We start from the raw sequence: 27,035 nt of genomic DNA, 5'->3' as shown, positions 1-27,035 counted from the left end.
TTTCCTGGAGATCCAAAGAAGCCGTCTGTTTTGTGGGAGCGCTACCCGCTAGCCAGGTGGCTGGGCCAATGCAGGACACCGCAGGCACAGATGGTCGTTGAGAAGCCAATATGATGTCAATTTGAAGGTGTGCGACCAGGTGGCTATGGCTGCTGCGTGAACAACGAAGGGGCCAGCATCAGTGGGTTTCAGCGGGCTTGAAGAGGAGAGAATCACTCGCAGAGGGGGAAGGAAGTCGCTGAGACGGTGTTGTTGTATCCAGGTGTCTAGCCTGCATTGTCTTGCGTGAGTACCTTCGTGAGGCTTGGCTGGACGACTCCTCGTACTGGGTCGAGGGGCTCACCCATAATGGCTTAACGGTGATTAACGAGATACTCGCCTGGGCAGCTCGGTAGGTAGGACGGCCCTGCGAGTCCTGATGCGTCCAAGCATTGCGGGGTCAAGCTTTGGGGGGAGAGGCGCTCCCTGATTACAAGGTGCAGGTCTTGGAATTCGATCGCGCTCGACTTAGTGATTGGATCAACTGAAACCAACAACTACTGTACATCCACGACTCGCTTCATGTCAACTGTCGACAAATTGGTTTGATCTTCGCTCTTTTCGTATATCGGATATCAACACGATATTGCCCGTCGCTGACCGACTCACTTCCTCTCCCTCCAGCCGAATTGTATCGCGACCGCGTCCCCATCTCCCGCCCCCCGGGCCATCGAAAACGAACGCTGTGAAATTCATCTAAGAGCGAAAGTCCTATGAACAATCCAAGCAGAACTCCAGCGGCCGATAGATCCCTCCCTCCTTAAATCCAGATTATTGGCTTCTGCGACGCTCCATCATACTGTTCCGGCTGAACCGAACAAGCATCCCTATGGGTGTCTGCTGCGCCGTCCCAAGTCACCCAACCGCCTAGTAGAGGGTTGATACCCTCCATGGCTCGATGGCCTCGTCAGACCAAGCGTCGGGATACTCGGTGACACCTACTCAGGGCCGCTTCAATATCCGCCATGCATCCAGGAAAAGTGATGACCTCTCTACCTCTCAACGACCCTTTATGAAAGATGGCCGCTCCCTGTCCGGCGGAAGCGCTCAGTATGGCCAAAAGGCTTTCATGCCTGCCTTCACTCCTGCCAATCCTCCTGGAAGTTTCAGTACGGATATGAGAAATACTACGCATTCGGGAAGGACTACTCCGCAGACGGAAGTGGCAGGCGTCACCTTTGCCCGCCTGCCACCGCAATACAAGGATGCCGATGTTCTTACTACCTCGGAGCAGCGGCAAGCTGCGGTTCGTGATAAAATTGCAAAGGAGATGAAAATCAAGCTGGGGACCGAGAACATGCTGGAAGCACTGCTGAGCAAGAACAATAAACAGACCAAGGAACAGAGGCAGAAGGTCGAGATGGAGTTGGGGTCTTCCAACAGAAAACTGGCTGAACTGAAGCAAGAACTTGACCAGGAGATCATGCGTTCTCAGACGCCGACCACCCCGCCGAACAACCGGCTGACCAGTTATTTTCGAGGTAGCCCCCTGAAGTCCCCTGCGCTGGGACAAAACCAGGGCCCTGATCTCACCGAGTCGATCGACAGCGAGTCACCTACGGTGGTGCTCACAGAGACCCTTCAACAGCTCGAGGCGGACGGAATGCCCCCGGATTATTACATCGAACGCGCAAATACTCTAGTCGACCTGTTGAAGCGAAACCCTGGTCTGAAGTATGACCTGGCCTGGAAAGTCTTCAGCGAGAGGGTTCAGATGATGTTGCTCAGCGAAAGCTCTGATGTCGTGGCCGCGGGCTACAGACTGACTCGACACGCAATTGCTGATCGGAAATCCCTGCAGACAATCCGGACGCTCCATACGGACGAATTGGTCATCCTATCTCTGGTCAAGAAAGCCAACGCTATGCTGGAACGCGAGCAGGCAATCAAATTTGTGCGTGCATTCTTGGATGTCAAAGACGGTGTCTACGAGATTTCGCGTGCCGTTGTCCGCAGTCTAGTCGCGGTCGCCGAAACATATGACGACCGATTGAGAGATATCTGCTTGGTGACGCTAGCTGAACTCCTGATGAAACACACAGAACTAGTCGTCGCAGCAAATGGCATGAGCACCCTTACCGAGGCCCTTGCGGATGGCTCCTTCCCGGCTCCCGAAGGACTTGTTGCGAGCTTTCTTCACATACTGGACCATCCACAGCTGCGCAAGTACTTACATACAGGCCGAGAATTTGAAGCAATGTTTGCTCCGTTTACGGACCCCCTGCTGTTGAACGGCAACGAGGAGAAATTGAAGACCTGTGCTCAGGCGATTGCGGCAATGCTCAAGACTTGGCCTGGCTTCCTCCTGCTGTCGATGAACGGGGCCTCTCCTCTTCGGTCTCTGATTGATTCGCTGGTCTACCCCATAACGCAATCTCGAGATATTGTACTGGAGCTCTTTTTCGACATCCTCCGCATCAAGCCACCTTCCTGGTCGACATCGTTCCTGGCCGGTAGAAGGTTGACAACCTACGGCAGAGTCAATACCTCGCAAGTGGAGCAACCATCCCAGAGACAACTGGCAGAGTACAATGCAGAGGGGAGATTTGATCTAACATACCACTTCTCGGCGTTCGTGCTGGCGGCACTAGTAAAGGCTGGTCTCATTCCTGCACTGGTGGATCTGATCAAAATCGAGGAGGACCTGGCACTGAAGAGGAAGGCGACTCTTTTGTTGACCGAGGTTTTGAAACTTGCACATCACACTCTACCCGAAACGATCAGTTCAGGTATCCAGGTACTTGGAGATCTTGTGCCCAGCAGCCTCGACTACGGCTCCGAAACAACAGCTATCAACATGGGTATGATCTACCAGATCGAAAGCATCAACCGAGCACTTAATAGAGCTTCTGCCTCCGCACTAGGAAGAATTGAACAGGTCGACGAACTAGCGGTCGGTCCTCAGACTGTTGAAAGAACCAAATACACGGCCATGATGGACGGGGATCAGTTCCGACAGGCCATGGCCGACAGCCAGGTCACCAGTCATTCACAATACATCAAATGGAAATGGGAACTGATCCAAGGCTTGGTCGAAGGGCCGCTGACCAATCCTAAAAGGTTGGAGGAGGCTATCAGGTCTCCCAAATTCATGAAGAGGCTTGTGGGGTTCTTCCGGCCATTCAAATACCGATTTTCTACCATAAGAAACACACGACCCAACCAGCGATACATTCGTACTGGCTGTGCTTTGATGCGGACACTTACTCAAACCTCGTTAGGTGTACAATACCTTGCAGAGAACAAATTGCTGCGGCAGATCGGTGAATGCCTCGCCCAGGTCGATCCGCATAGCGGCATCACTTCGTCCAACCCATTGTTCGAACGGCACAATATGGCGGAGACACTCAGCGGAGGCTATTTTGCCATGCTGGGCGCCCTCAGCCGTTCTGCTGAGGGGATGCGTCTAATGGAACAGTGGCATATGATGGACATTTTCTACCACCTTGTTGAACTCAAAGACCGGGACGACTTGATTCGGGCACTCCTGGGTAATATGGATTACACCTTGGACACCCATCTTCGCGTTATCCTGTCAAAAGCACTGACCTCCGGCGTCAAGGACATCCGACTCTTTGCGACCAAGCTGCTTCGGCGATATGCGGTAGGTCGCGTGCAGTATTCATCAGGACTACAAGATCGCTCAAGTTCGCATTGGGCTCTTCGACTAGTTCTCACGCAATTATACGACCCGGACGTCGAAGTCGGCGAAGTAGCGGTCAAAATTCTCGAAGAGGCGTGTAACCAAAGAAGCCACTTGGAGTACGTTGTCAAATGCAGACCATCTCTAGATCACCTCGGTGAGATCGGCGCTCCGCTCCTATTGCGCTTCCTTTCGACCTCTGTCGGCTACCGATATCTCAGCGGGCTTGACTACATCACGCAGGAAATGGACGACTGGTTCCTAGGGCGCAATGATGCGTATGTGGCTCTGGTGGAAGCATCGATTCTTCGAGCATACATGGATGGCAGTACTGGTAAGGTGCATTTCAATGAAGATGCTACCGTGGATCTGCACGAGGTTGGAATTGCCCCTCCCCATTTCTACCGAGAACTGGCCCGGACGCATGAGGGTTGCAAACTTCTGAAGCAGTCGGGACACTTCTACGAGTTCTCGTCCACGATCCGAGATTTCCACCTTGACGAAGAAGACCCAGAAATCCTGACCAAGGTGAAAGGCTGCATGTGGGCTGTTGGCAATATTGGGTCGATGGACCTCGGTGCACCATTCCTGGAAGAGGCGGATGTGGTTACCACCATCGTGAGGATTGCAGAAGGTGCTCAAGTTCTGTCGATGCGAGGCACCGCGTGTTTTGTTCTAGGCTTGATATCACGTACTCTTCATGGGTTTGAATTGCTTGCTGAAAATGGGTGGGATACGACGGTGGACCCCCGAGGGCGTTCGCTTGGTCTCTGCCTGCCCCGTCATTTGGAGGCCTTGTGCTTGGTAAGTTTTCGTCCGGGATTCTGGGACACGCTGCTAACAATGCAGAAATCGGTCGGATCTGCCACTGTACCGCAATCACCATCACCCGAGAACGATGCCAAGTACAAAGCCGCCACGACGGACGAAAACCCAGTGAGAGCCAAGATACTCAAGTCCGTTGTCGAGATGGGGAACTCTGTCATGTACAAGAAGGCTGCGGCGGACCTGCACGCGCTCAAAACGAGACAACCCAGCCACTTCGGCGACACGGAGATGTTTCGGAAAACGCTGGTCATCTTGGAGAGTCATCATTATCGCCTGCAGGCGCGGCACTACATCCTCAACCTCTTCAACAAGGGTCTGATGCGAAAGATTATTTTTGACGAAGAGATGGGAGACTCCACCGAGTCCGATACGGGATAGTTGTGTCACGTTGACACATGGAGGACCACTGAATACGGACTGATGATTGATTCGGAATGCACGATAGTGATGCTTCGCTTGTAACTTTCCGAAACTCGAGACCTCGGGGAAGCAAAGTCCACAGGGCGGATCTTGTTAAACATATAGGGTCTAGGAGGGCCTGGAACGCATGGAGAAGGGGACATGTGGCGGTAGGACCAGTTCGAAATAGCGTGGCGTATTACGGTTATGTCGCCAACAGTTGTGGGCGGATGTATTGGGTATGGTTTTCGGCAGGATACTTTGTGGAACAGAACGGGAGGCAAGGCATGGCGTTCTTCTGCATTTGGTAGCCGGTTATGCCATGCTTTCAAGTGGGTTATCTCGCGTCGCTGTGCGCATGCTTTCTGGCTAGAGGAAGCTAGCATGGGATCGTTATAGATTATGCGGCACTGGAGAGAAGGAGGAAGAGCACCAATGAGGCATGAGGCTCGATATGGGCCAGAGGTCTCAGAAGTTGAGTCCATGACATGTACATTTTGGAGGTGGAACTATCAAAAGTTGTTGATATCACGTGTCGGAGGTCACGTGAACTGAAAATCACGTGCGAATACAGGGACTTGGTGATGACGATGATCGTGGGGGAGAAAGACTCAAATCACCAATCAGCGAGGGTCAGTAGAAGCCCTTGCTGCTGGTCGGCGTCCACCGGCCGCGCACCTTTCGCTCTGGGCACTTTTCCCACCTGCGCCCACACACATTCCTTCGTCCTCCTCGCGCCACCCCCAGTAGCCGGCACTCATCCATCCAGTCCGCGGTCCGCCGTGGTGTCTCAATGTTGCTGGCCGTTTTCTCGATCCCGACACCAAATCCAGATCTCGATATCCCTTGACATCGCTCACGCATCGCGCGCTACTGTGGCGAACAAAGTCTTACTGCTTGACGAGTTCCCCTCTGACCACCAATCACTCGCCCTGGTTCGTGCCATCAGCAAGATGGGGGCTTTCCTTCGCTTTCACTCGCTCGCCGTTGCTGCTGCCCCAGGCCCATGGTTTCCTGTTCCCACAAGCCTGGCTCTCGCTGAAGCCCTCCTCGATGTTCCCTGGTCTCCTCTTTCGCTGCCGCGCCTGACATGTCCTTTCGGTTCCTGACAACTGTGCGGGTCATCACTTTGGATCTCGACTGGGGATGCATGGCGGTCCTGTCCTACCACATCTCGGGTTGAAATCTGCTCAAGTCAACGACGTCGTTGACTCCTCGACTCGATTGTTGGGTCGAATCTCCTGTTACCTCTGATCATATCGTGCTATCTACGCTGAAACGTCCTGCATTGGGAGAGTCCTATTCAACTTCCTCCATTCCACGATATAAAGCCAGACTCTCACCTATCTGCGCGACTTTTTGGAACCACCTTTCAAACCCAACCCTCAATTCCTTCGCGTAACACTCCTAGCGTTAGTCTATCTACAGACACCAAAACACCAGTTACTAGCCCTCGCAGACAGAGGCGGCTACCTAGACGCCAAACTCTGGATGTTGAGCCAAGAGGCGCAGATGCGACCAGACTCTACATATGGATCATATCTATAGACTGTCTTGACTGGCTCACAAGCATACAGAAGAGCAGGGATACTCAGGACATATTTTGATTCCTTGCGCAGATGAGTGATGGATCACAGTCGGCGACGACACCCCTGGATGGGTTCGACGCACACAGCAATGCCCGGGACATTGTCAAGTTGTTCCAGTGCTCACGGTGCTCCTTACCCCTCCGAGAGCCTATGACCTTGCCATGTGGCAATGCCCTCTGCCGACCATGCCTTCCACCTCTATATAAACGGGAGAACATCACGTATCCTATTGTCGAGGGTCGATCCGAAGGTTTCTTATGTCCGTTCGATGGCTGTGGCTCGGAACATTCAATCGGCGATTGCGGGTTCGATGTGACCTTGAACAAGATCGGACATAGTGTGAAGGCCTTCATATCAAGCTACAACACGAAAACCCCCCAAATTCGGCTTTTGCTGGAAGAAAAGTTGAACAACACCGTCCCTGACGACAGTTCCCCCGAAGTTATCCCTCGCTCGCGTGTGCTTTCAGGGGGTCGAATCGCAGCGACGTTTGTTTTGGCCGATATGGGCGAGCTGAACTACCACTCCGACGTTGCCTATACATCTGTCGATGCTAGCGACCCTGATTCTGTACGAACTGCCGACGTGGCCGTTCTGGAAAATCTGAGGGAAGCGATCCGGGCCGAACTAGAATGTCAGGTCTGCTACCAGATCATGCTGGACCCCTTGACAACCTCCTGCGGTCATACTTTCTGTAGAAGGTGCTTTTGCCGGGCCATGGATCATACCAATCACTGTCCAATGTGTCGTCGCTTACTACCCCTGGTCCACACCCAGCAGATGACACCCAGCAACAAGAGAGTCACGCGTTTGATACTACACCTGTTGCCTGATCTTCTAGTGGCTAGAAAGGCCCTTGCCGCACAGGAAGACATGGTTGATGAAGAGACACAGTTACCGCTCTTTCCTTGTACATTGGTATATCCCCAGATGCCGACATTTTTGCATATTTTCGAACCCCGCTACCGATTAATGGTCCGGCGAGTCCTGGAAAACGGCACACGCAAATTTGGCATGTTGTCATACAAGCCACACAGCGATTACCAGCACGGCGGGTCTCATTGGCAGGAATATGGAACCGTCTTGTTTATTGAACGAGTAGAAATGCTGGCCGACGGTCGGAGCCTTTTGGAGACGAGAGGATTGTACAAATTCCGAGTCGTTGAGACCGGGATGGTTGATGGCTATCTCACTGGTCGAATACAACGCTTTGATGACATCAGTGTACACGAGGAGGAGGTGATAGAGGCCCGGGAGACGAGTATACCTGCCCAACCCGACGACGAGGATAGCCTTGTCCGACTCTACCACTCGTCCACGCAGCAACTTCTGGAATACGGACTGGAGTTTGTTCGCCAAGCTCAAGCGCGATCAGCACGATGGCTGCACCAACGGGTCCTTGCCGCATACGGACAACCACCAGAGGATGCAGCAACATTCCCCTACTGGCTCGCGAGCGTCTTACCAATTGCGGAGACGGAAAAGTATGCCCTGCTACCGGCCTCGAGCGTGAGGGAACGATTGAAAATTACGGCCGGATGGATCCACCGACTTGAGCAAGCACGCTGGTAGGTCCTGCATTTCTTCTCCCCTTTGTGCTTAGCCCGCCTTGCCTGACGTGGTATGCCTGAAGTGAGTACGAAGCGGAGCTAGCCGCCAAAGCGCGAGAGCAACAGGATCGACGTGAACCAGAGCCTGTCGAAGCCATCGCAACTAATCAAACCGCGCGGCTCGAACCTCGCCCAGTGACAGCACGCGAGGCCGAGGTTGTCGAGGCTGAAGCGCATGATTTTGAGAGTTCAGAGACTGAAGCTGGGACAACTGAATCCCGTGAGAGTTGAGGTGGTAGACTTGTTGTGCACGAGTAGTGGCTTCAGGCTGGCAAGAGTGCCTGGGGGGAGCCAATCTCCGGCATTAGCTAACATGCGCTGCTCGGGCACTCTCGCTGACACGCTCGTTTATACCAGAACAAGACTTTGAAAACTAACTTCTTCCAATTTGGACAGGCATCAATCATCCTCCTGTATCGTCTTATGACTAGCTGTTTCTGCAGGCGTTATGACGGTAGCCCTGTTCTTGTGCATACTTTTTGCCCACGGACCACATGTTATGTCTGCATCGATCATGGACGAAGGCGTTCACTTGGTTGGCCATGTGGGTAGCATCTCCAAGGCGTTAATACTTACTGGTTGCATGGTTCTTGTCGGCCTGAGGGTCATGATACCCCTTTTCTTTCTCCAAGATGTGCGCCCTGGGGAGGAATTGCTATAGTTACATGCGCGAGCATAGCGAATGTCACGAAAATAGATGAAGAGAAGAAAAGAGAAGCCCTAGCAAGCGCGATTATATGTGGCAGAGAGTGCTAGAACTAATCGGAGGTTGGATTCATATTACACTATATGAGATCCATTTACAAAGAAACTATCCGGGGACCCTTCTGGAATTCGACCAGGCGTTCGGGAGGCTGAGCCAGCAGACATATCCTGCCTGGCATTGCCATAATGCTTTTGAAGGTGTCTGCTCCCTTCTGCTGACTGGTGGAGGGTGTCCTAGAGCAATGGAACACATTGCTACGGAAGACATTTCAATGTCATTGGAATTATGCTGGAGGCAGAGCCTGAATTAACAGTCCAAACAGTCGAACGACCAGAGCATCAACCGAATCCGACTTCTACCAGTTTGCCAAAGAATCTCAATCCACAGCCTGGAGCTCAAAGATCACAAACGCCAACAGGAGAGCCAGGCCCGTGAGCTGATGAACGGGTAAGTCCTTCGCTGTGGTGCGATCCGCGCTATGCTCTTCCAAAAAGAGGACGAACAAGGGGAAAAGAGGGAAGAAAATGTCTAGCTCTAGGTCAATGCATACATGGCATGATCATTTCAGCAACCACGGACACTTCGGTGTCTCTCCATCTTCTGGTGCATGAATGGTGTCGCGACCGAACAACCGAAGATGAAGAACGACAGCTCAACTACCACCGAACACTGACACCGTTGGCCAGCTCTGTAGACTGGATGTTTGCGACTGAGGACTACAATCCAAGATCTGCCCCGAAAAAAGAAAAGAAAAAGAAAACCGAAAACTCTCCAGTCGCAGTGAATTATCCTGCTTCCAACCGACCCATCTGAGCCTCAAGCTTCTCGATCTGCGTTCTAGTCCAGATTGTGTCACGGTGGGAGACGCCGAGAAGGAGAGTCTGGCCAACCAATGCCTGCTGGTGCAGTTGTCTGGCTTCAACTTTGTCAAATTCCGCCACGACAAAGGCCAGGTCATTGATCGCCCATAGGGTATCAAGATGGTCCATGCCCAGGACTCTTTTCCGGCCCTCAAGGCAAATCCGGTGGTGCTGTGCACTTTCGACAAATCTGCCTTGGTCGCGGTAGCATCGGCCTATATCAGCCGTGGCCCAGAGGACGTGGGGATGGTCGTCACCGAGCAGCTTCTTCTGAATAGCAATAGCCTCTCTGTGGCGTGATATTGCAGTCACAGGGTCTCCCAGTTGCCGATATGCTCGTGCCAGTGTGTTCAAGGTCCATGCCACTTGCAAATCGTCTCCAGACGTCTCCAAGACGGCAAGTGCTCGTAAATGCATCGAGATGGAGTCTGGAGTGCGCTTCAAGTGTCTATACATGCGGCCAAGCTCGTTGACCGTCCAAATTGTTTCTGGATGGGTAGTTCCCAGATGCTTCTCCTGGATCATGAGCGCCTTCTCTTGCGTAGATGCAGCAAGCTCGACTTTCTGCTGTTGGTCGTATATGATTCCTAAGCTGTTCAACAGCCAAACGGTCGACAGCTCGTCCTGCTTGAGAGATTCCTGTTTCCTCCGCAGAGCCTGGGTCATCCAACTCTCACCTTGATCGAGTCTGTTGCTCATGGTATATTCTCGGGAGAGGTCTCTGATGACCATCAGCTTTTCAAAGTACGTTATTTTGGCTCTGCCGGTGCTGTCTGACTCTGAGCCGAAATCTTGCTGCTCTTCGACGTTCTCTACATCCAACAAGATCTGCTCAACATCTCGAATCCAATCCAGGCGATCATCGCGCTCCCGCTGCCCCGCGGATGCCCATTTGCAGAGCTGTTTTTGGAGTTTGACCAGGTGTTGCAAAGGGAAGACTGATGCTTCACCAAATAGTTGCCGCTCGATCCAGCTTAAGCGTCGCCGACGGCATGACAAGTAGCTGTGCATCATCTCATCGAGCTCGGGTTCATATCCGGATCGTACCAGATGGTACGCCCAGAAGGACATCGCGTATTCAGACAAAGGGAATAAGGGGTCGGTTGCGAGGTTGGTCCCCGTCTCGGTAGCCTGGAGGAGGTACCTGAGACATACATTTGCAATGTGAGCGTGGCCATCTGCCTCTTGAAAGGGCAAGCTCGATTCATCGTCGCTTTCTTCCACAGAATGATTTTCAGTCACAGCCAACAGAAATTCCCGAACGGAAATGTGCACAAATCTGAAGATATCCAGGTCTGGGAGGTATTCGACCAGAGGACTGCAAATTTCCAGCATCGCCCCCTTAAACGGTATCTCTTCGACCTTGCCAACAGCCAAGGCTGCTGTTAACTCATTCCAACCGACTGGGCGGGCGGCGCAACACATCCAAGTCAAGAATCTCTTGGTGAGCCTTTGACTTTGGCGGGACCTTGTTTTGAATCTTTCCAAGATGGCATTGTAGGTCAGACTCAAGCCCACCGGGTGGTTGGAGATTATATCCATCGCATCGTAGGTGCTCGTCGCCGACGTCAAAGACTGTAAAAGAAGGCTGGCCCAGAGGAACATGCCATCTGCTCCTTGGGAGAGTTTAGCGAACATTCTGTCATGCAATTCTGCGTCAACAAAGTCGAGCTTGGACAATTGACTTGTGACGAACATGTCAATGTCAGCTCTTGTGTCTCTAGACTTTATTCTCAAGATAGAGTGTGGATGAGAACCAAGTTGCTTGGTTAATCGAGGTAGGTCTCTGCTCAATATCAAGGTGCGAGTAGTCACTGTAGACCTGGTGATGGCGAGGATGTTCCGCAGTACCTCGTCCGGACTCTCGGCCTCGTCTAATCCATCTATCAAGATATAGAGTTCATCAAGGAGGCCACAGAGAGACCCGATGAGGAGGAGAGGTTGGTCCGCCATTGAAAGTCGAGGCCTCGCGCATTTCGTCGACCTGTTGTAAGATTCGAGCACCACCTCTGGAAGGTCTTCAAACTGGGCTATTATTTGTGCGATTAAGGTGGCAAGGATGGAAATGGTGGTCCGGTTCTGCTGAGAGTTTTGGGAACAGTAAAAGAAGGCCACAGGTTTGAGCACATCTGCATTTCCCGCGTTTTGGATGTGCTCGATTATTGAAGTACTTAGGACCGTCTTGCCCGAGCCTGGTGGTCCGACAATCCACAAGATGCGGTTGTCGATGGATTGGCACCACTCTCGGAAGAGCTCGTGATCAAGGAGCCATTGGCCGCACGGCGAGGTGCGACGATTCGATTCTCTGAGGAAGTCATCTTGTGCATCGGCAGGAGATAGCCACCTCGAAATGTTCTGCCGCGCCTGGGGATACCCTTTCCAGACGGCAACGGCTTTAGTGTTGTTAGATAGCGCGATCTCATTTTCTAAAATGACAGTGTGTCGAGAAAGAGCCCTGAGAGTATCACGGAAATCGAGGTCGAACGTTCGCCAGATGTTTCTCCAAAGCAAGCTGAGGCCTACCACCTGTAAGCGTTGAGACCGATTTTCAAGAAAACAGAGCCAACTGACCGCGCTTGGAAAATACCGTCTTTGCTTTGTGCAGAAATACCAGGGTATCATAGTATACCTCTGCCAGTGCGGCCTGGAAACGAAGATCGCCCTTGAGAAGATTCTCGTATTCAGCATAGAGTGAGACTTTATCGCTGATATCTTCGATTGCATGGATCAACCTCTCCAGATACTGGGAATGGGATGAAGCGACCTAAGACTGTGTCAACACCACCCACCGGTGTTCCTTTGCAGAGGATGAACGAACCTCCAGCACTACTCTCACCAGCCCCCACACGAGTGAGAAAGGTACAGGTCGCGCCTGCGTCGCCGAGTCCAGTGCTCGCCCATACCGCTCGAGAAAGACCAGGAACGGTTCAATCCGGGACTGGATCTTGCGGGTGCGACTGGAAGCCGCCTGCTTCCGTTCCAGCCGTTGGACCTCGGAAACGACGTCTTGGAACTGTGTGTATCGAAACTGCTCTTGCTCGTCAACGCGTAGGGTGGCGCGAAAACGTTCAAACGAAATCTGCAGAGGCTGAGGGAGCGGTTCGTGAGGCTGAACTGCTTGGGACCCGTGCACCATCTGCGCCATCGCCAAAGCCATTTCGACGATCCCAAGCTCGCAGATACCTCGACCTTCGTCAGGAGAAGAGCGACACGAATATGGACTGGCATCGCAAAAGGTCCAAACCTTCCCAAAGTGAGGCACGAGCTTCCAGGCGGTTGGTGTCGACTACCGCTTCACTGTTCTGACATGTGTAGATCATTCACGGACTGCTAGTAGCCACCGAGAACTACCGATGAGCAAGCAGCCTGATCCTTCCACACCTTGGTTTTTACTTTTGATAAGGGGCAGTGCAATAGTTTCTCGAGGATAGGAAGCTCATGGGAGAAATTCCTGTCTCGTCGTGCATTGAATCCGTCAAACCGGTGAGCCCAATGTGATGAGTTGGGCGAGCAACTCGCGCCCAAATATTCTATACTATCACCGTTGAAGAAGTTCGCGGTAGAAGCTAACCACCACCCCCTCGTGTGAGGTGGCACTGCAGCTCGGTACTTGACCAGTTATTGCTCCCCAATGAAAAGCGACCACACTCCTCCCGCATGAACACATACTGCGGCCTTAGGCAGCAATCCCGCAGGGGCCGCCGCCTAGGATATGCAGCTTTTGGATCCCATGCGAGTGCTCTGACAGCGCACTGCAACGACTCAAGAGAACCACTACCTTGAAGGAAGCGTGTCAGATTCCGAATGCACGTATCATCCTTAAGCGATGGCTTTGCAAGTAACCGAAATTGAGTCGATTTTCAGCCTCACCACTTTTGCGCCCGCACACCTCTTTCGATGGCGAGCTCAGGGTAGAGGCCGCTGCTAAGCTTCGCAGAGAGATTGCGTCGTCACCAAACACGGGGTCGAGGGATGAGCTGTCCAAATACTCTGTGCTGGTAAATTTCCTTAGCCCGCGCCTGCGCAAGGACCTGAAAAAGACGTGGTCCCGTATGGGCTATGGATGAGCCTCAGCAGAATGGGTTGCTTCGCTGACGTCGCAAGCATCATTTGCACGAGGTCACCCTTCTCTTCCTGGTTCAAGTTTAGAGTATTCATGTTGGTACGTACCCCGGACATATAAATCCATGTCGATATTGTAATATCACGCCTCATTCCTTCGGCATCAATCTCCTCCTCTTTGAATGATAGCTGCTTCGAAAATCATCATCGTACATCTATATACTTCAACTCGGCCACGACTCCATTAAACATGGCGCACGCAATCTCCCCCCAAGATCTGACAGAGAAATTCATTGGTCAATTTACCAGCAAGTTGAAAAGCACTGACTTGGTCACTCTGCTCAATAGCCATCTTCAACAGAAAGATGCGGACTCACACATTCTGCACATCGACCCTTCCGTCCTGGAGTTGCACCTCGAGCTCCTGGCCTACGAGAATGCAATCAAAGTCGCGTGCTCCTTCCCGACAAAGCTTGCAGAGAGACTGGCCCAGCGACCGGGAAATGTTCTAAATACTAGAACTCAAAACTACTCTTCCGTAGCGGGTCACACGACTGATCAATACGCCAACGGCGGCATACCGAAGACAGAGCCTTACTACCCACAGGCTCCGGTTCCTGTTCAGACAGCCAAACCACCCGTCAACGGCAACTCTACGAAGGCAGAGCCTTATTACCCACCGGCTCCGGTTCCTGTTCAGACAGCCAAACCATCCGTCAACAGCAGCTCCACGAAGACCGAGCCAGATCAGACATATTATTTCCCGGTCAAGGAGGCAACAAAGCATTCCGGGAGCGAAGCAGCCAAGAAATCCACACCTAGACAAGACAGCAACAGCCGCAATTCACTCACCCATGAAGCCTCACGGTCAAGTATAACCACAGCAACAAGTACAGGCACAACCAACGGCTCCAAGACCGGCCCCCCGAGCTACTAGCTAGGCAGAATGTGGTAGAGTCTCTGTTGGACACCGGCTGGGACGTGTCGGACGGCCAGATGACTGGCCGCTGTGACACCCAGACCGACCAATCAAGCGACTATCACCGCGAACAACCAGCTACGAATTACGAATACTTACGACTCAGAGGGCAAGAGCAGATGGATTGGAGGAAGGGACCACACAAAGAGCTTCAGATGAAGAGATAGGCTTCGGGACGGAGGACACTACTGGTGCCCTGATTCATTGTGGAGGATTTTGCAAGCGTGACACCGGCTTTTTGCCATCACTACTGTTTTTCCAGTAGATAGTTTCCATACGAGTAGATAGTTTCCTTGTGAGTAGATAGTTTCCATGCGAGTAGATAGTTTCCATGCGAGTAGAAAATTTCATATGGGCATATAGGCCAATTGAATCATGACGATCCCAAATACAGCTCAATCCACACCCTATTCTTTGCACTCACAGAGTTACTATGACTCCTTTCTGATCCTCATCATGAGCAACTTCCCTTTGGCTTGCACCTTTGTTTCAGTGACACCTGACAGTTATGCAACTTTGTAAGGCTTTTACAGATTTTGTGGGAAGTTGCTACATTTGATATAGTTCCAACATTTCCCCTTGCAGCGTCCGATCGTTCCAAAAGTGTCGCACTTTGAGCGATTTCGTCGTGTCCCTGTCATGATTGTCCCGCGAACTTTGTACCCTAGCCTGTCTGATTGTCCAATGCAGCCACAAACAATTCAATCAACTATTCCCACCAATGTGCGAAAAGTCAGCGAGCGAATCTTTTCGGCCTTGCAGTTGGAACAAAGGAAAAACGTAACTGAACTCACATATTTTGTATACTTGGTGTTCCCAGCGGCTGGCTGCAAAATTGCCATCTTCTCGTCTAATCGATCTGGGGAACAATAGACCATCTGCTCCAATCCTGGACTATTTTCAAGCTCCCCAATAAACCCCAAGGCCTGGGGACTGCTTCCAACTCGTGAGATAATGAAGACAACCGAACCGTCTCCGAAATTTGTGCCCGATAAGTTCTGTTTGCATTGTCGAATCTTATCTCGTAGCGTTTCGCGACCCTCACCGTAGGGCTGTGATAGCGATGATCAGTCTCAGATTTGGAACCGTCTATAGCTTCTCGGGCCCCTACAACAAAAGAGCAAGGGAAGGAAAGGGAGAGCGGAAACCACAACTAAGAGCCCCGAGGAGTTTGGAACGGTATTTCTTTCTTACCTCGCCGTCAGTGATGATCACCACAATCAAAGGCGTCTCAAAAGTCCCCCGTTTTACCTTATCAATGATCATAGGCTGTATGATCTTGTCATGTAACTTGATTCCGAGTTGGGTGATTCCTCTCCATTGGACACATGCGACTTTCTGCACGATATCATCTGGCTGTCTCAGGTCGTCAAGCCGCGAATCCCGCCTATAATTGAGAAAGCGGATAGAAATGCCGGTGTCTTCGAATAATGTCGCTATTTCCACGACACGCTTAAGAGTAGCTTGCAATGCTGGTATCCGATTTTCTTCTTTCATTGAACCGCTATCATCTGGGGAAGCACGATTAACCAGAGAAGCAAACCAGATGAGCCTTCCGGAGTAGAGTACAAACTTACCACAAAGGATCACAAAGTTGTACAGAGCGAGTTTAATCGCTCCAAGGGTGGTCTTCGGTGTTAGTTCATATCTGGCTGAGACATCGGCCGCCCTGGCAGCAGCGTTCGCGGCGATGGTCTGCACCCTGGGGTGATCCTTGCCGTAGAACTCTGTGAGTCCAGTATTCTCTATGGTGTTTGACAGGTACTCCTGACTTTTCTGCAGAGAACTGGTCACTTCCGCATATATTTGTTCTGAATTATCGGAAAGACTAGTGAGTGGTTGTTCCTCGATATCGGACTCGGATGTTTCACTGTCTGGGGTGAGCGGTCTTTCCTCAAATTGGGACCCATATCGGCTGCTGAGAGGAGGCTCTTCGCGCGTTCTTGAATGTTTGGTCTCCGAAGAAGATGCTCCATTATTACTTCCCCAAGCCGGCGTTGAAGAACTTATATGGTTAGATGAAGGCTGCCCAAGGCTCCTGTATGTTGTGGGTAACTCCCTTTGGGTCCCCGTTGCATTTGCATCCAGTCCTCTAAGATATGATGTGGCTGGGTCTACGGTAGTGGAGCCGGGCTCTGTCATCTGGGCTGCCTTGTTGCGGTTGCTTTCCGGGTTCCGTTTGTCCAATTCTGAAATGGGACGGAGTTTTGAGTTTTCTGGCGGTGGTATCCTAGAAGTAGAAAGTAGATTGGAAGACTCGACACCTCCGGTTGGTTGAGATGTTGGTGATCTCCCTGAAATGAACGGGGGGTTAGAAGACCTGACACCTCGGGGTGATTGAGTATGTGTTGGTCCCCCAGAAATAAACGGTGAGTTAGATATTTCAACGCCTCGGTGTGGTAGAGTAGGCGGTGGTCTCTCAGGAATGAAAGCTGATTTGGAAAACCCGACACCTCGCTTTGGTTCATTGTCCGAGGGATAGCGACTTCCGTGATCTTGATATGGCTCCTGGCGTTCAGGGACCAAGGTTGAGGCTTGAGATCCTTCGAATGAGGATTTTGTTCCCAAGCCCCAATCGGCGCTTCTGCTATTGAAGTACCCCGGGTCATTCCCTCCAAGGGGTTGTCCATAGGTGGGCTTTGATACTGGACGCCAAGCTATATTTGTCCAGGGAAGAGGATTAGGTATCAGCTGAAGGCATACTCAAGGGATTACGGGAGTTTCGACTTACAATCATCCATCTTTGGTGCATTCCGAATTGCCGGGCTCTGTATCCGTTCCTGGAGCAAACTTGGGAACTTCTTTATCATTTCAATGGCCGATCGTTCGGACAGTGCTCCTATGTGTCCGTCGAGAGAGTCCGGATTGACGTTGTCGATGCTGTCCATAGATCTGTTGACATGGCTCTCTATGAGATTACGCACATCAGGCTCTCCAAGAATAGAAGTTAGGATCTGGGTGTATTTCTCCGCAAGTTGGCTTGCGCGTATGGTCATTTTGGAGAGATCGTGGTTCTACTGCGGGTAATGATCGTACAGTAATGTGATCTTGTCTTTATGTATTTGTAGGTGCCGCGGTGGTGTATCCATCTACTCAGCCTCATGACTAGTTGCATACGTGGGCTCAAGTCAACAAGACACGTCACTTGGCAAATTAGAGAGATGCATGGTGGTGTCGAGGGGTTTCAGGCGGATGGGCAGCAAATGGTCAGTCAACGACCAGTTAGAAGCTGCAGTTTGCGATTGCTCCTCAAAAGTGATGCGGCCAACCAGGTTGCCCAAGGCAATCGAATACGAGCTCCGCATTTCTGCCCCTGATTTGCATGACTGCCGAAGGATAATGAAGTGAGATATTCCCGAAGCACTCGACTTGGTTCTGGTCATACTCCTTTACGCGGCGATCGAGTCTACCAAACATGGCCACCAACAAGAACAGGAACACAGTTAGGGCCCGCAATGTGCCCTTGGGATTTACCGCCGAGAGTGTAAAGAATATCATCTATCTTCGGTTCGAGGCCTCAGAGAAGTCCACGATAACATCCAAAATAACTCTTGCGCCGACATGCACAGACAATGGAGAGACTCAAACAGCAATAATCAAGTTTCGTCCATCCATGCCTAGATTTCTCAGCCGTCTTAGCGAGAAGAGAGAACAGATCGAGGTGGAAGGCACCAGGGACATAGACATCGACCAGGATTTCTTTGGTCTTACTCAACTGTATCCAACCCGCGGGATCAGAATTCCTCTTGAGTAGGTACTAAAAATATTCTCCTTGGACGCATCAAATCGCTGACGGAGGAATCTCCTCAGCATTATTGCGGTCACAGGACTCAACGGCCATGCCTTCGGTTCGTGGACGGGAGGGAATGACAGGATGTGGCTTCGCGATTTTCTCTGTGAGGATGAATATTTGAAAGCTTGTAGGACCATGATTTTCGGGTACAACACTAAATTGAAAGAGAAAGCTGTCCACACCACCAGAGATTACGTCCGAATCTTTCTAGAGGAACTCAGGAAAGCGAGAAAATCCCGCGAGGTGTGTTTCTTTGCGCTCCCGTGTGACATCAATTTGCGCTTTCGTTGGCCGACACAAGATGATGTAGGAGAGAAATCGGCCGATAGTCTTTTTGGGTCACAGCTTCGGAGGGATTCTTATCGCTCATGTGCGTATACATTGATCGCCACTGGGCAGCTGAGTCTGATTTCGAGACTGAAAATATAGGCACTGGTCGCGGCCAGAGAGAAGGATGATGGGTCTTTAGTCAAATCAACTCATGCATTCCTTTTCTTTGGGGTACCACATCGTGGTATCAGCCTTGAAGATGTTGCTAAAATGGTCGACGAAGATTCTCAGCCTCAGAGGGCATTGCTGGTGCGGGAAATTATCCAATCTTCCTCAGGAATTGACCCCATCATGGAGAGCTTTATCAACATGACCATGGGCAAGAAGATCGTTTCATTTTATGAGACACGAATGACCAGGGCAGTTACAAGGGCAAGTTTCCGGGTCGGTCCAGGTATCAGCCAATGCGTGTCTTACATTTCCGCAGGATGAGAACGGCATGTATGGGCGCTCCGGAGAGCATATACAGGTTGTGAAAGAACCCTCTGCCAGATTTTATCTGCCGGCTCAGATCGAAGAAGCAATCCCTGTTGATGGCGATCATTCGACCATGGTCAAATTTACGAGTTCTGCCGACGACACGTACCAATCCGTCCGCAACTATTTGAGGGGTTATCTCAACTCATTCGGATTCACCAATGGTTGGTTGGTCCGTAGGCATTTATGGATCTTTGGTCTAATCTGCAAGCAGGCTCTTCTCTTGCGAGTCAAAATGTCGATCGTCCGTACGATAGTCATCACGCAGTCGCCGAAGGTCTTGTCAGACACTTTGCTGACACACCAGAACCTATAGACCAGGCGTTAAGACTAGCAGCTGATCTAGGTTTGATCGTGGAAGCGCTTTATCTGCTAAGAATGGGAGCCCACCCGAACTTTAGGGACAACAAGCCCCGGTGCGGCCACCCAATGAAGAAGAGCTAGAAGAAAAGAAACTGACATTTTCCGATTCAGACCACTGGGCGCTTTGTCGTCTCATTCGGCCACACTATCTGCCCCTCGATTGAAAATCAAGTCCAATGGAGACATAATGGGACCAGGAGAGACGGCGATTTTTCGAGCAGCCATCCGCAACAACAAGGATGTCGTTGAACTTCTACTCGAGTGGGGGTCAGATCCCAACCTACCAGCTGAGAATGGAAAGACTCCTTTACACGAAGCTTCAAGCCGTGGTCATCTAGCCCTGGTACAGCTGTTGTTGGAGCATAGGGCAGATCCGAACGCACGAGACCCCATGTGGGAAAGCACACCTCTTCACGACGCAGCGAGAGCGGGCACAGCAGCTGTGGCACTGCTTCACCGATATGGTGCCGATCTGAACGCACAATTGAGAATCAACCGGGACACGCCGCTCCATCTCGCCGTCCGCGAAGGCCACGAAGAGGTTGTCTACTTCCTGCTTGAAAATAACGCCAATCCTGTCCCCACGAATAAAAGCGGATGCCGACCCGTCCACGATGCAGCGCGAGCTGGCAACATTGGCTTGGTAGGCTGGCTGTTGGAACGGGATCCCAAAAGAGAGACAGATCCACGCGATAACCGGGGTTGGACGCCTTTGCACGAGGCAGCCTACGGAGGCCACGACGACGTCGTATGGTTGTTACTGAGACGAGGTGCGGATAGGGATGTTGCCCTACGGGATGGGAGACGAGCTGCCGACTTGGCGAAGGAGCGCGGGCATTATGAAACTCAAAAGCTCATACTGGCATCGTTGAGACAAGGTTGACTGGAAAGATCGATTATTCTCGGCACAAAACTGTATAGTCAATAGAATCATGTACAACTACAGATAATCACGATGGCTTTTAGGATTGAATAACACCAACAACTGTGGCAATATACCTCATAGTTGGACTCACACTCATCCTCCGGGCCAACATGGCCAACCCCTGCCTCTATCTATGCCTCCTCCCGGGCTGGTCATTCCAAGAAATCAGGAGACGAATTCTGTACGTGGGGAGAGCTCGACCGCCACTTTCGGAAAAATTGTTTTAGGTATTCAGATAGGATAGCTGGTATCGCATGTGCACGAGCTTCTGCAACTCGGGGATCAGCTAGATGATCTGTGCGAGGGAGGAAAAATGCAGCGGTGGCCGAACTTGGCTCTCATCCTGGCAGAGAACGGATGGACGGAAGATGCTGTGCCTCTGTCGGAAGAGGTGCTGGAGCTGCAGAAGAGGGACCACTTCAGCCTTCCGCTCTTGGCATCATACCACGGCATTCTTGGCCTCAACTGCTCTACCTCTGGTCTACAAACAAGTTTTTCCACGTTTGGAGGAATGGAGTGATGCGCCCAAGCATGTCGGGTCAACATGGCAAGACTATTTCATCAAATACGAGGGTGGTTGTCTTCACACAAACAATGGCCCAGCGCCAGCGCTGCAGGCTTGGAGCTCTAAAAGCAATAAAAGCTACTGGGAATACCCCTGCAAAGTGCTCCTTCATTCCTTTGATTCCCTCGTATTTTCCATCCGAAGCATTGACCTTGCTACCAGCTTTGTCAAAATGCATTCGTCTCGTATCATACTAGTCCTGGTTACCTTGTATACAGCCGTTGCGTCGGCCACGACCCAGCTCGTGCCACTCGACCGCCATCTTTGGGACGGTTGGCGTGTGAACGTCAAGCGCGCCACGGAAGATTGTTGTCCATATTATCCCAATAGCCCGACCAGGACCACTAATTCGTCGTTATTCGACGTTACGCTTGGTCACGATGAGGATTTGATCTGGACTTCACCGAACAGTACGTCGATCAAAGCAATCGTGCGACCCTTTTTACCAACAGAAGTTTAGATACTCAGTTGACCACCGTGCTGTTCAATGTCGTGCCAGCTCCAGGACAGAGAATCATTGACATGGAGAAATTCTCTTCGGCACTTGTCATGGCGGACTGCTCTGAGCATTTCAGTCTCCGGTTCTCGACACAACAGACCTTCAAGGCCGCCAAAGCATCATTTGACTGGGTGAATGGCGGGACAAACCGCACATTCATTCTCGTGGGCGACTCTGCCGTTTGTCAAACCAGCAACAGACGTATTCCGTGGGCAATCAATCATGCTACATTCAACTCGACCCAGAGAATAGTCCACTTCACTGCCGCAAAGAAGCTGTGGGTGGAGGCAGCATCTGCATTCACCATTGATTTCGGCGTCGCCAGTCCGGGTCTCCAGAGGCGGCGAGTAGGCTTCGATAAGGCCGGGGAAGCTCTGTTCGATCTGAGCAGCTCATGGCCGACCACCGTGCTTTGGTTCCTCAATCCCAACCCGTTGATTTCCATCAACGTGGATTGCGAGAATTGCGGGACCAAGGGAACACTCGCCGCCCACGGCCATGTCAAGTGGAGCATCCTTGACGGTTTCGAGATCTTTGAGCTGAGGGCAGAGCCTCGCGGCGTCGAAGCCGATGTGCATCTGAAATTGGATATGTCGGGCAAAGCCGATTCAGCCGTCTCTGACCTGCCCGGGAAAAAGATCAAGTTGGCCGAGATACCTCTGCCCGGAGAGTTCGAGATTCCGGATATCCTCAAGCTTGGTCCGAGCATGGAGGTGGGCTTTGGCTTCGAGCTCGACTCTATCGAGGGCGAGGCGACCATCACCACGGGGGCAACGGCCAGCATACCCGACACGGCACTGGCGAAGGTCGACTTTGCCGTGGACAGCCCAGAAGAGTTTTTGGATAAGAGTGAATTCTATGGCTGGTTCCCCGAGTTCGAGGTGGAGCCACTGGGTATTGGTGCCCAGCTGGGCATGGGTCTGAAGGTGTTCTTTGAATTCAACGTGTCCCTGGGCGTGTCACTCTTCCCCGGTATGCGTGTCCTCATCCAGTGACTGGAATTGTATCCTGCTAACAGATCCTTAGAGTTCGAACTACCCTGGGTCAAGGTTCCTGAAGAGGGCTTCGAGATGATGCTCGTTTTCAAGCATCCAATCTTCTCTTTTGAGGGCAAGGCTGGGCACGGTAGGTCTTCCCACAACGCACACTCATTGAATCGCGAACATAAATCCTTGGAGGCGAAGGTAAACATTAACAGGAAGGATGCTGACTTTGCCTTAGCTGACAACGGCTATTGCCCTCCTGACCCTCGACCCAATGGGGTGAAACTTGATGTAAATGTAGGCTCCGCGATGACTGTCGACGGCGTCATGGAGTTCTGGACGGGCAGGAAAGACCTATTCGACATCGATCTGTGGGAGGACAGCGAAGATCAACAGATTGTGCTCGTCAAGCATTATTGTAAAGCGTTTGGCTCATTCCCTACCTCGACAACGACGTCAAAGAAGACAACCACGACCACTCCTGTAACAACCAAGCGCACATCCACAAGCACACTGAAAATATCGACAACTACATCCAAAGTCGTGACGACTCCACAAACGACAACCACAGCGATACCTACGACGACAACGACGACGTCAAAATCTTCCTCTACGTCCTCCAACCCCTTCCCCCTCCGCTCCCCTGTTCCAGGTGAGATGAACGGCTGGGTTCTCAACGTGCAACAGTATCAATATTGGGAGAACGACCAGTCACTCGAGCGGTCGTCGTATCTGCTGTATGGAGATCAACTCACCCGCAACACGAAGTGTATCACTGTCACAAGTACCAGCGAGATGAGCACTCTGAGCGACCTGAGCACCATCCCCGCCGATGCCGAAATCACCTTTGACACCAGCTCCGGCACGAGCACGAACATCGACTCTTGCTGTATAGCCATGTTCGAAACGTCAAATTGTGATACAGCTCGAAGCTGGAATAAGACATGCCAGGAGGGAGGGGGTGAGTTGGATGTGTCGTTTGGGGTCAAGGCTTGGTTGGTGTACAATTGTGTGGGATTGAATACAGAGGTGTAGCAGTCATGTTGAATTAGGTTCCATAGAGTGGCGCTCGTGGAAACTTCACTCTTCCAAATGCTCAATGTTCCTAATGTTGAAAGAGACAGCGTGCAATGGTATTCGGCTCATTAACACGACGGTGGGAACACCACAAGCACGAGGCTGATGCGGCGCGCATTGATTCGTCACCGCCAGGTCAAACTTGATGTAAGAGCTTTGAACTTCGGACACAGTCTATCCGCTTTTGCCACCCACAAGGCTTGACAGGACGTGGATCTGCTCAGCAGCACCGGGAATAGTTGTGTCAACCTCCACTTTTTGTGAGTACACGAATGTGGGTAGAGTATTGAGGCAAGCCCATACCGCGCATCATAAGAGTTGACGTTAATATTTTGGGGGAGCGTTGATATGTTTGTCAGATTTACGTCTTATCTTAGACGGAGTAGATCGCTTGGAGGAATGCCGGCGAGCGGCCTGCGGGGTTCTGTACGGAGGAAATACTACGGACTACACCCGCTGCCGCCCAAAAATTTCTTGAAGCTGAACGAAACCTCGCGGCAAAGAAGCCGCAACCGAAGTCCATCTGTCCAGAGCCTGAAGAACCTGGCTCCATGGATTCTCGCGCCAGGCGCCCAGACCGATCTATCACCTTCAGCCTCGCTGCCCTCTTTGTGGCAGTCATTTTAGCCACACGATGGTATTCGTCGGCCAGCTCGCAAGTTCCAGCGGCCGTGGAGACAAATGCCGTGGTCATCAATCCTCTGACAGCCGGCTTGAGGGAGCTTCAGAGCGCACTTGGCAGTGGAACAGTGCGGAGTGTTGATCTTGTACAGTTGTACACAGATCAGATCCAGAAATATGACGACTCCTTGAAGGCCATGATCAATTTCAAACCATTGCCGGGTGTCTTCGAGGCCGCGGAGATCCTCGACAAAGAGAGATCTCAAGGGAAAACCAGAGGGCCTTTGCATGGCATCCCAATTGTCATCAAGGGAGGTTTCGTGCCACTCTTCAATGACGCTGGACTAATATTTGCTCGCCAGGACAACATTGACACCCACCCTGACCTTGGCTTTCAGACGACTGCCGGGAGCTACGCGCTCGTGGGTTCCTGGCCGCAGAGGAATGCCAAAATAGTCGACCTGGTATAATTCTGTTTCGGTCATACACAAGGAAAAGCACCTACTGACGGCCTTTAGCTGATTGCAGCTGGAGTCATCATCATCGGCAAGACAAACCTGAGCGTACGTGAGCCTACATAGTGATGTTACCAGTCACTGACTTAAGCTAGGAACTGTCAAACTACAAGTCTGTATGGTCGAAGGTGCTTGTGATACCTAAGACACTAACCTCGGCATAGAGGCACCAATATAACGAGTGGTTACTCTGCTGTCGGTGGCCAAGTCCAGTCTGCATACGTACGCGACAAGGTTGACCCAGCAGATGGCAAAGACAGTCACAGTGTGAGTTTGTTTGCGGAAAGCGATCTAAGTGGCTTTACATGACACCTAATCAGAACCCCTCTGGATCCTCCTCCGGCTCAGCTGTTGCAGTTTCGGCAGGCTACAGTCCTTTCTCCATCGGAACCGAGACTGACGGCTCGCTCATTCTGCCAGCGGGCAGGGCCGCGCTGTACACCATCAAGCCGACAATCGGCCTTGTCCCGCAAGCTGGCATTGTCCCTATTTCGTCCAATTTCGACTCAGCCGGTCCCATGGCTAAAAGTTCCTATGACTTGGCTGTGCTCCTCGATGCAATTGTTGACCCTGACCGAAAGCTACCGCAAAGCTATACTTCTGCATTGACAGAGAGCTGGAGCGACATTTCTGTTGCAACACTGGATCCGGAAGTGTGGAACCTACCGGACAGCTGGTTAAGGCATGTCGAAAATGCTACACAGCAAATGGTCCGCATTCTCCCACGGTGACTCTGAGTATGTGCATAAGCTGATTATGAGACAGAACAGGGAGATCCGCCAGGCGTACGCCAAGATCGAGACATTGGCCAAGTCGTATGCAGGCAATGTACCTTTGACTCGCCACGGCGCCTTGACTCTAAACGGTCAAAATAGTGAGACTGTGGTTGCAGGTAGAGAGTCTGACGTGAACACTATTAGCATCCCAGACTGACAAAAACTCACAGCTGCCGACTTCGTTAAAGATATCAATGCTTATCTCGACACCCGAATCAATTCGACTATTCGAGACTTAAAGGGGCTCATTAAATTCAACGAACAACACGCCGCGCTGGAGCTTTCTCCTTGTAAGACACGCGCACAGGTCCACCTCGACCCTCAATAACATTCTAGCAGACTCTCCGAACCAAGAACGGCTCACACGAGCATATCGGCAATCAATCACCACAGAAGAATACAACGCGCACTTCGGCCACCTCCGACGTGTGGCCAGAGAAGAAGGCATAGATTTTATCCTCGACACGTATAAGGTCGACGTGATCATGGCACCAGCAGACAGTCTGCTGATATCGTACGCGGCGTGCAGTGGTACGTATCATCCGCACTCTGACATGCGCCTAAGCTAAAAGCGTCCAGGATATCCGATTGCCACCCTGCCATTGTCATATCTAGAGTATAATGGCAGGCCGTTTGGGCTTTCGGTAGTTGCCCGTGCCAACCAGGAAGCCATGTTGATCAAAGTACAAAGCGCGTGGGACGCTACCTTTGGACCCCGGAAACCGCCATCAGGCAAGATTGGCACATGATCAAGATTCTGGGTGAACAAAGCTGTATCCCGCCCTTGATATGGCTGACGAAGCATGTGCTCTGTCCAGCCACAATCAGCCAATGCAGGCAGTCTGGTGCATATTTCTTCTGCTGCTGCTGTACCGGAGGCATGCAGACTCGCCGGGGGGTGGTGCATAGAATTAGACAGACTAGACCACTAGATAGACTCTAACTTCTGGTTAACCTTACCTTCCCCAACAGACGGCATCCTTTTTGATAAGGAGTAGCTTTTTCAATGGGTCGAGCTGTAAATTAGATGCTTCTCGAGAGGGTTTTGAGGTTTCAAAGTAGCTAGCCGCCATAATTGAGTTAAATACCGAGATACCCTCCTCGTCCGTACCTTTACTCTAGTCTCGTCAATCTGAGTCGAGCGAAGCAGAACCGGTTCCTCCATCTCAAAGATCAGGCTCCCATACATTCTGTATTTACAAATGATTCCCAAAACCCAAATCCTTTGTGAAAGAGTTCATCATATTGCCAAAGCCCTGTCGGCAGACCCATGTTCTAAATCGACCACCTGTAGCAATGCCGCAAGAGTTGCAGGGCCAAATGTCTTAGAGAGGAGCGAGAAAACAGTACTTAGGCAATAGGCACCAGCTGCACACACAAAGATCCATATTTGAGC

General features: G+C 51.5%; 5 protein-coding genes across 6 annotated transcripts; all 5 read left to right on the top strand.

The window, feature by feature from the left end:
- Positions 1-511: 511 nt before the first annotated feature.
- On the top strand, positions 512-5,495 carry PV07_04093 (uncharacterized protein). Its single transcript, XM_016390877.1, has 2 exons — positions 512-4,486; positions 4,532-5,495. The coding sequence occupies exons 1-2, from the start codon at positions 938-940 to the stop codon at positions 4,886-4,888; spliced, it is 3,906 nt and encodes a 1,301-aa protein (XP_016252779.1). The 5' UTR covers positions 512-937; the 3' UTR covers positions 4,889-5,495.
- A 273-nt stretch (positions 5,496-5,768) lies between these two features.
- PV07_04092 lies at positions 5,769-8,969 on the top strand. 2 transcript variants are annotated; one of them, XM_016390876.1, is made up of 2 exons: positions 5,769-8,066; positions 8,505-8,969. In XM_016390876.1, exons 1-2 carry the CDS (start codon positions 6,529-6,531, stop codon positions 8,533-8,535), a joined length of 1,569 nt encoding a protein of 522 aa, XP_016252778.1. In that variant the 5' UTR covers positions 5,769-6,528; the 3' UTR covers positions 8,536-8,969. The 2 variants fall into 2 exon arrangements, with proteins under 2 accessions (XP_016252778.1, XP_016252777.1); XM_016390875.1 differs by having other exon boundaries at positions 8,132-8,969.
- Positions 8,970-13,886: 4,917 nt separating this feature from the next.
- PV07_04091 (uncharacterized protein) lies at positions 13,887-14,724 on the top strand. The gene has a single exon (XM_016390874.1). The coding sequence runs from the start codon at positions 13,987-13,989 to the stop codon at positions 14,671-14,673; it is 687 nt and encodes a 228-aa protein (XP_016252776.1). The 5' UTR covers positions 13,887-13,986; the 3' UTR covers positions 14,674-14,724.
- A 6,477-nt stretch (positions 14,725-21,201) lies between these two features.
- On the top strand, positions 21,202-23,790 carry PV07_04090 (uncharacterized protein). The gene is made up of 4 exons (XM_016390873.1): positions 21,202-21,578; positions 21,629-22,639; positions 22,694-22,792; positions 22,889-23,790. Exons 1-4 carry the CDS (start codon positions 21,341-21,343, stop codon positions 23,683-23,685), a joined length of 2,145 nt encoding a protein of 714 aa, XP_016252775.1. The 5' UTR covers positions 21,202-21,340; the 3' UTR covers positions 23,686-23,790.
- Positions 23,791-24,278: 488 nt separating this feature from the next.
- On the top strand, positions 24,279-26,388 carry PV07_04089 (uncharacterized protein; the record flags this gene model as incomplete). The annotated part of the gene is made up of 9 exons (XM_016390872.1): positions 24,279-24,812; positions 24,867-24,911; positions 24,959-24,975; positions 25,028-25,130; positions 25,184-25,573; positions 25,629-25,755; positions 25,810-25,929; positions 25,979-26,170; positions 26,219-26,388. 9 exons carry the CDS (start codon positions 24,279-24,281, stop codon positions 26,386-26,388), a joined length of 1,698 nt encoding a protein of 565 aa, XP_016252774.1.
- Positions 26,389-27,035: the final 647 nt, after the last annotated feature.

Source organism: Cladophialophora immunda, assembly GCF_000835495.1.
Source record: "Cladophialophora immunda strain CBS 83496 unplaced genomic scaffold supercont1.2, whole genome shotgun sequence".
NCBI classification, from domain to species: Eukaryota; Fungi; Ascomycota; class Eurotiomycetes; order Chaetothyriales; family Herpotrichiellaceae; genus Cladophialophora; species Cladophialophora immunda.
This window is presented reverse-complemented; position numbering and strand designations above follow the sequence as displayed.

What these genes read in the sequence shown, in the direction of transcription:
- PV07_04092 (XM_016390875.1), top strand. Translation starts at nt 6,529, where the DNA reads ATGAGTGATGGATCACAGTCGGCGACGACACCCCTGGATGGGTTCGAC. An exon ending in CGACTTGAGCAAGCACGCTG is followed by an intron (nt 8,067 to 8,131) that starts GTAGGTCCTGCA and finishes GTATGCCTGAAG; the next exon opens with TGAGTACGAAGCGGAGCTAG.
- PV07_04091 (XM_016390874.1), top strand. Translation starts at nt 13,987, where the DNA reads ATGGCGCACGCAATCTCCCCCCAAGATCTGACAGAGAAATTCATTGGT.
- PV07_04090 (XM_016390873.1), top strand. Translation starts at nt 21,341, where the DNA reads ATGCATTCGTCTCGTATCATACTAGTCCTGGTTACCTTGTATACAGCC. An exon ending in GGGCGTGTCACTCTTCCCCG is followed by an intron (nt 22,640 to 22,693) that starts GTATGCGTGTCC and finishes ACAGATCCTTAG; the next exon opens with AGTTCGAACTACCCTGGGTC. An exon ending in TGAGGGCAAGGCTGGGCACG is followed by an intron (nt 22,793 to 22,888) that starts GTAGGTCTTCCC and finishes ACTTTGCCTTAG; the next exon opens with CTGACAACGGCTATTGCCCT.
- PV07_04093 (XM_016390877.1), top strand. Translation starts at nt 938, where the DNA reads ATGGCCTCGTCAGACCAAGCGTCGGGATACTCGGTGACACCTACTCAG. An exon ending in ATTTGGAGGCCTTGTGCTTG is followed by an intron (nt 4,487 to 4,531) that starts GTAAGTTTTCGT and finishes CTAACAATGCAG; the next exon opens with AAATCGGTCGGATCTGCCAC.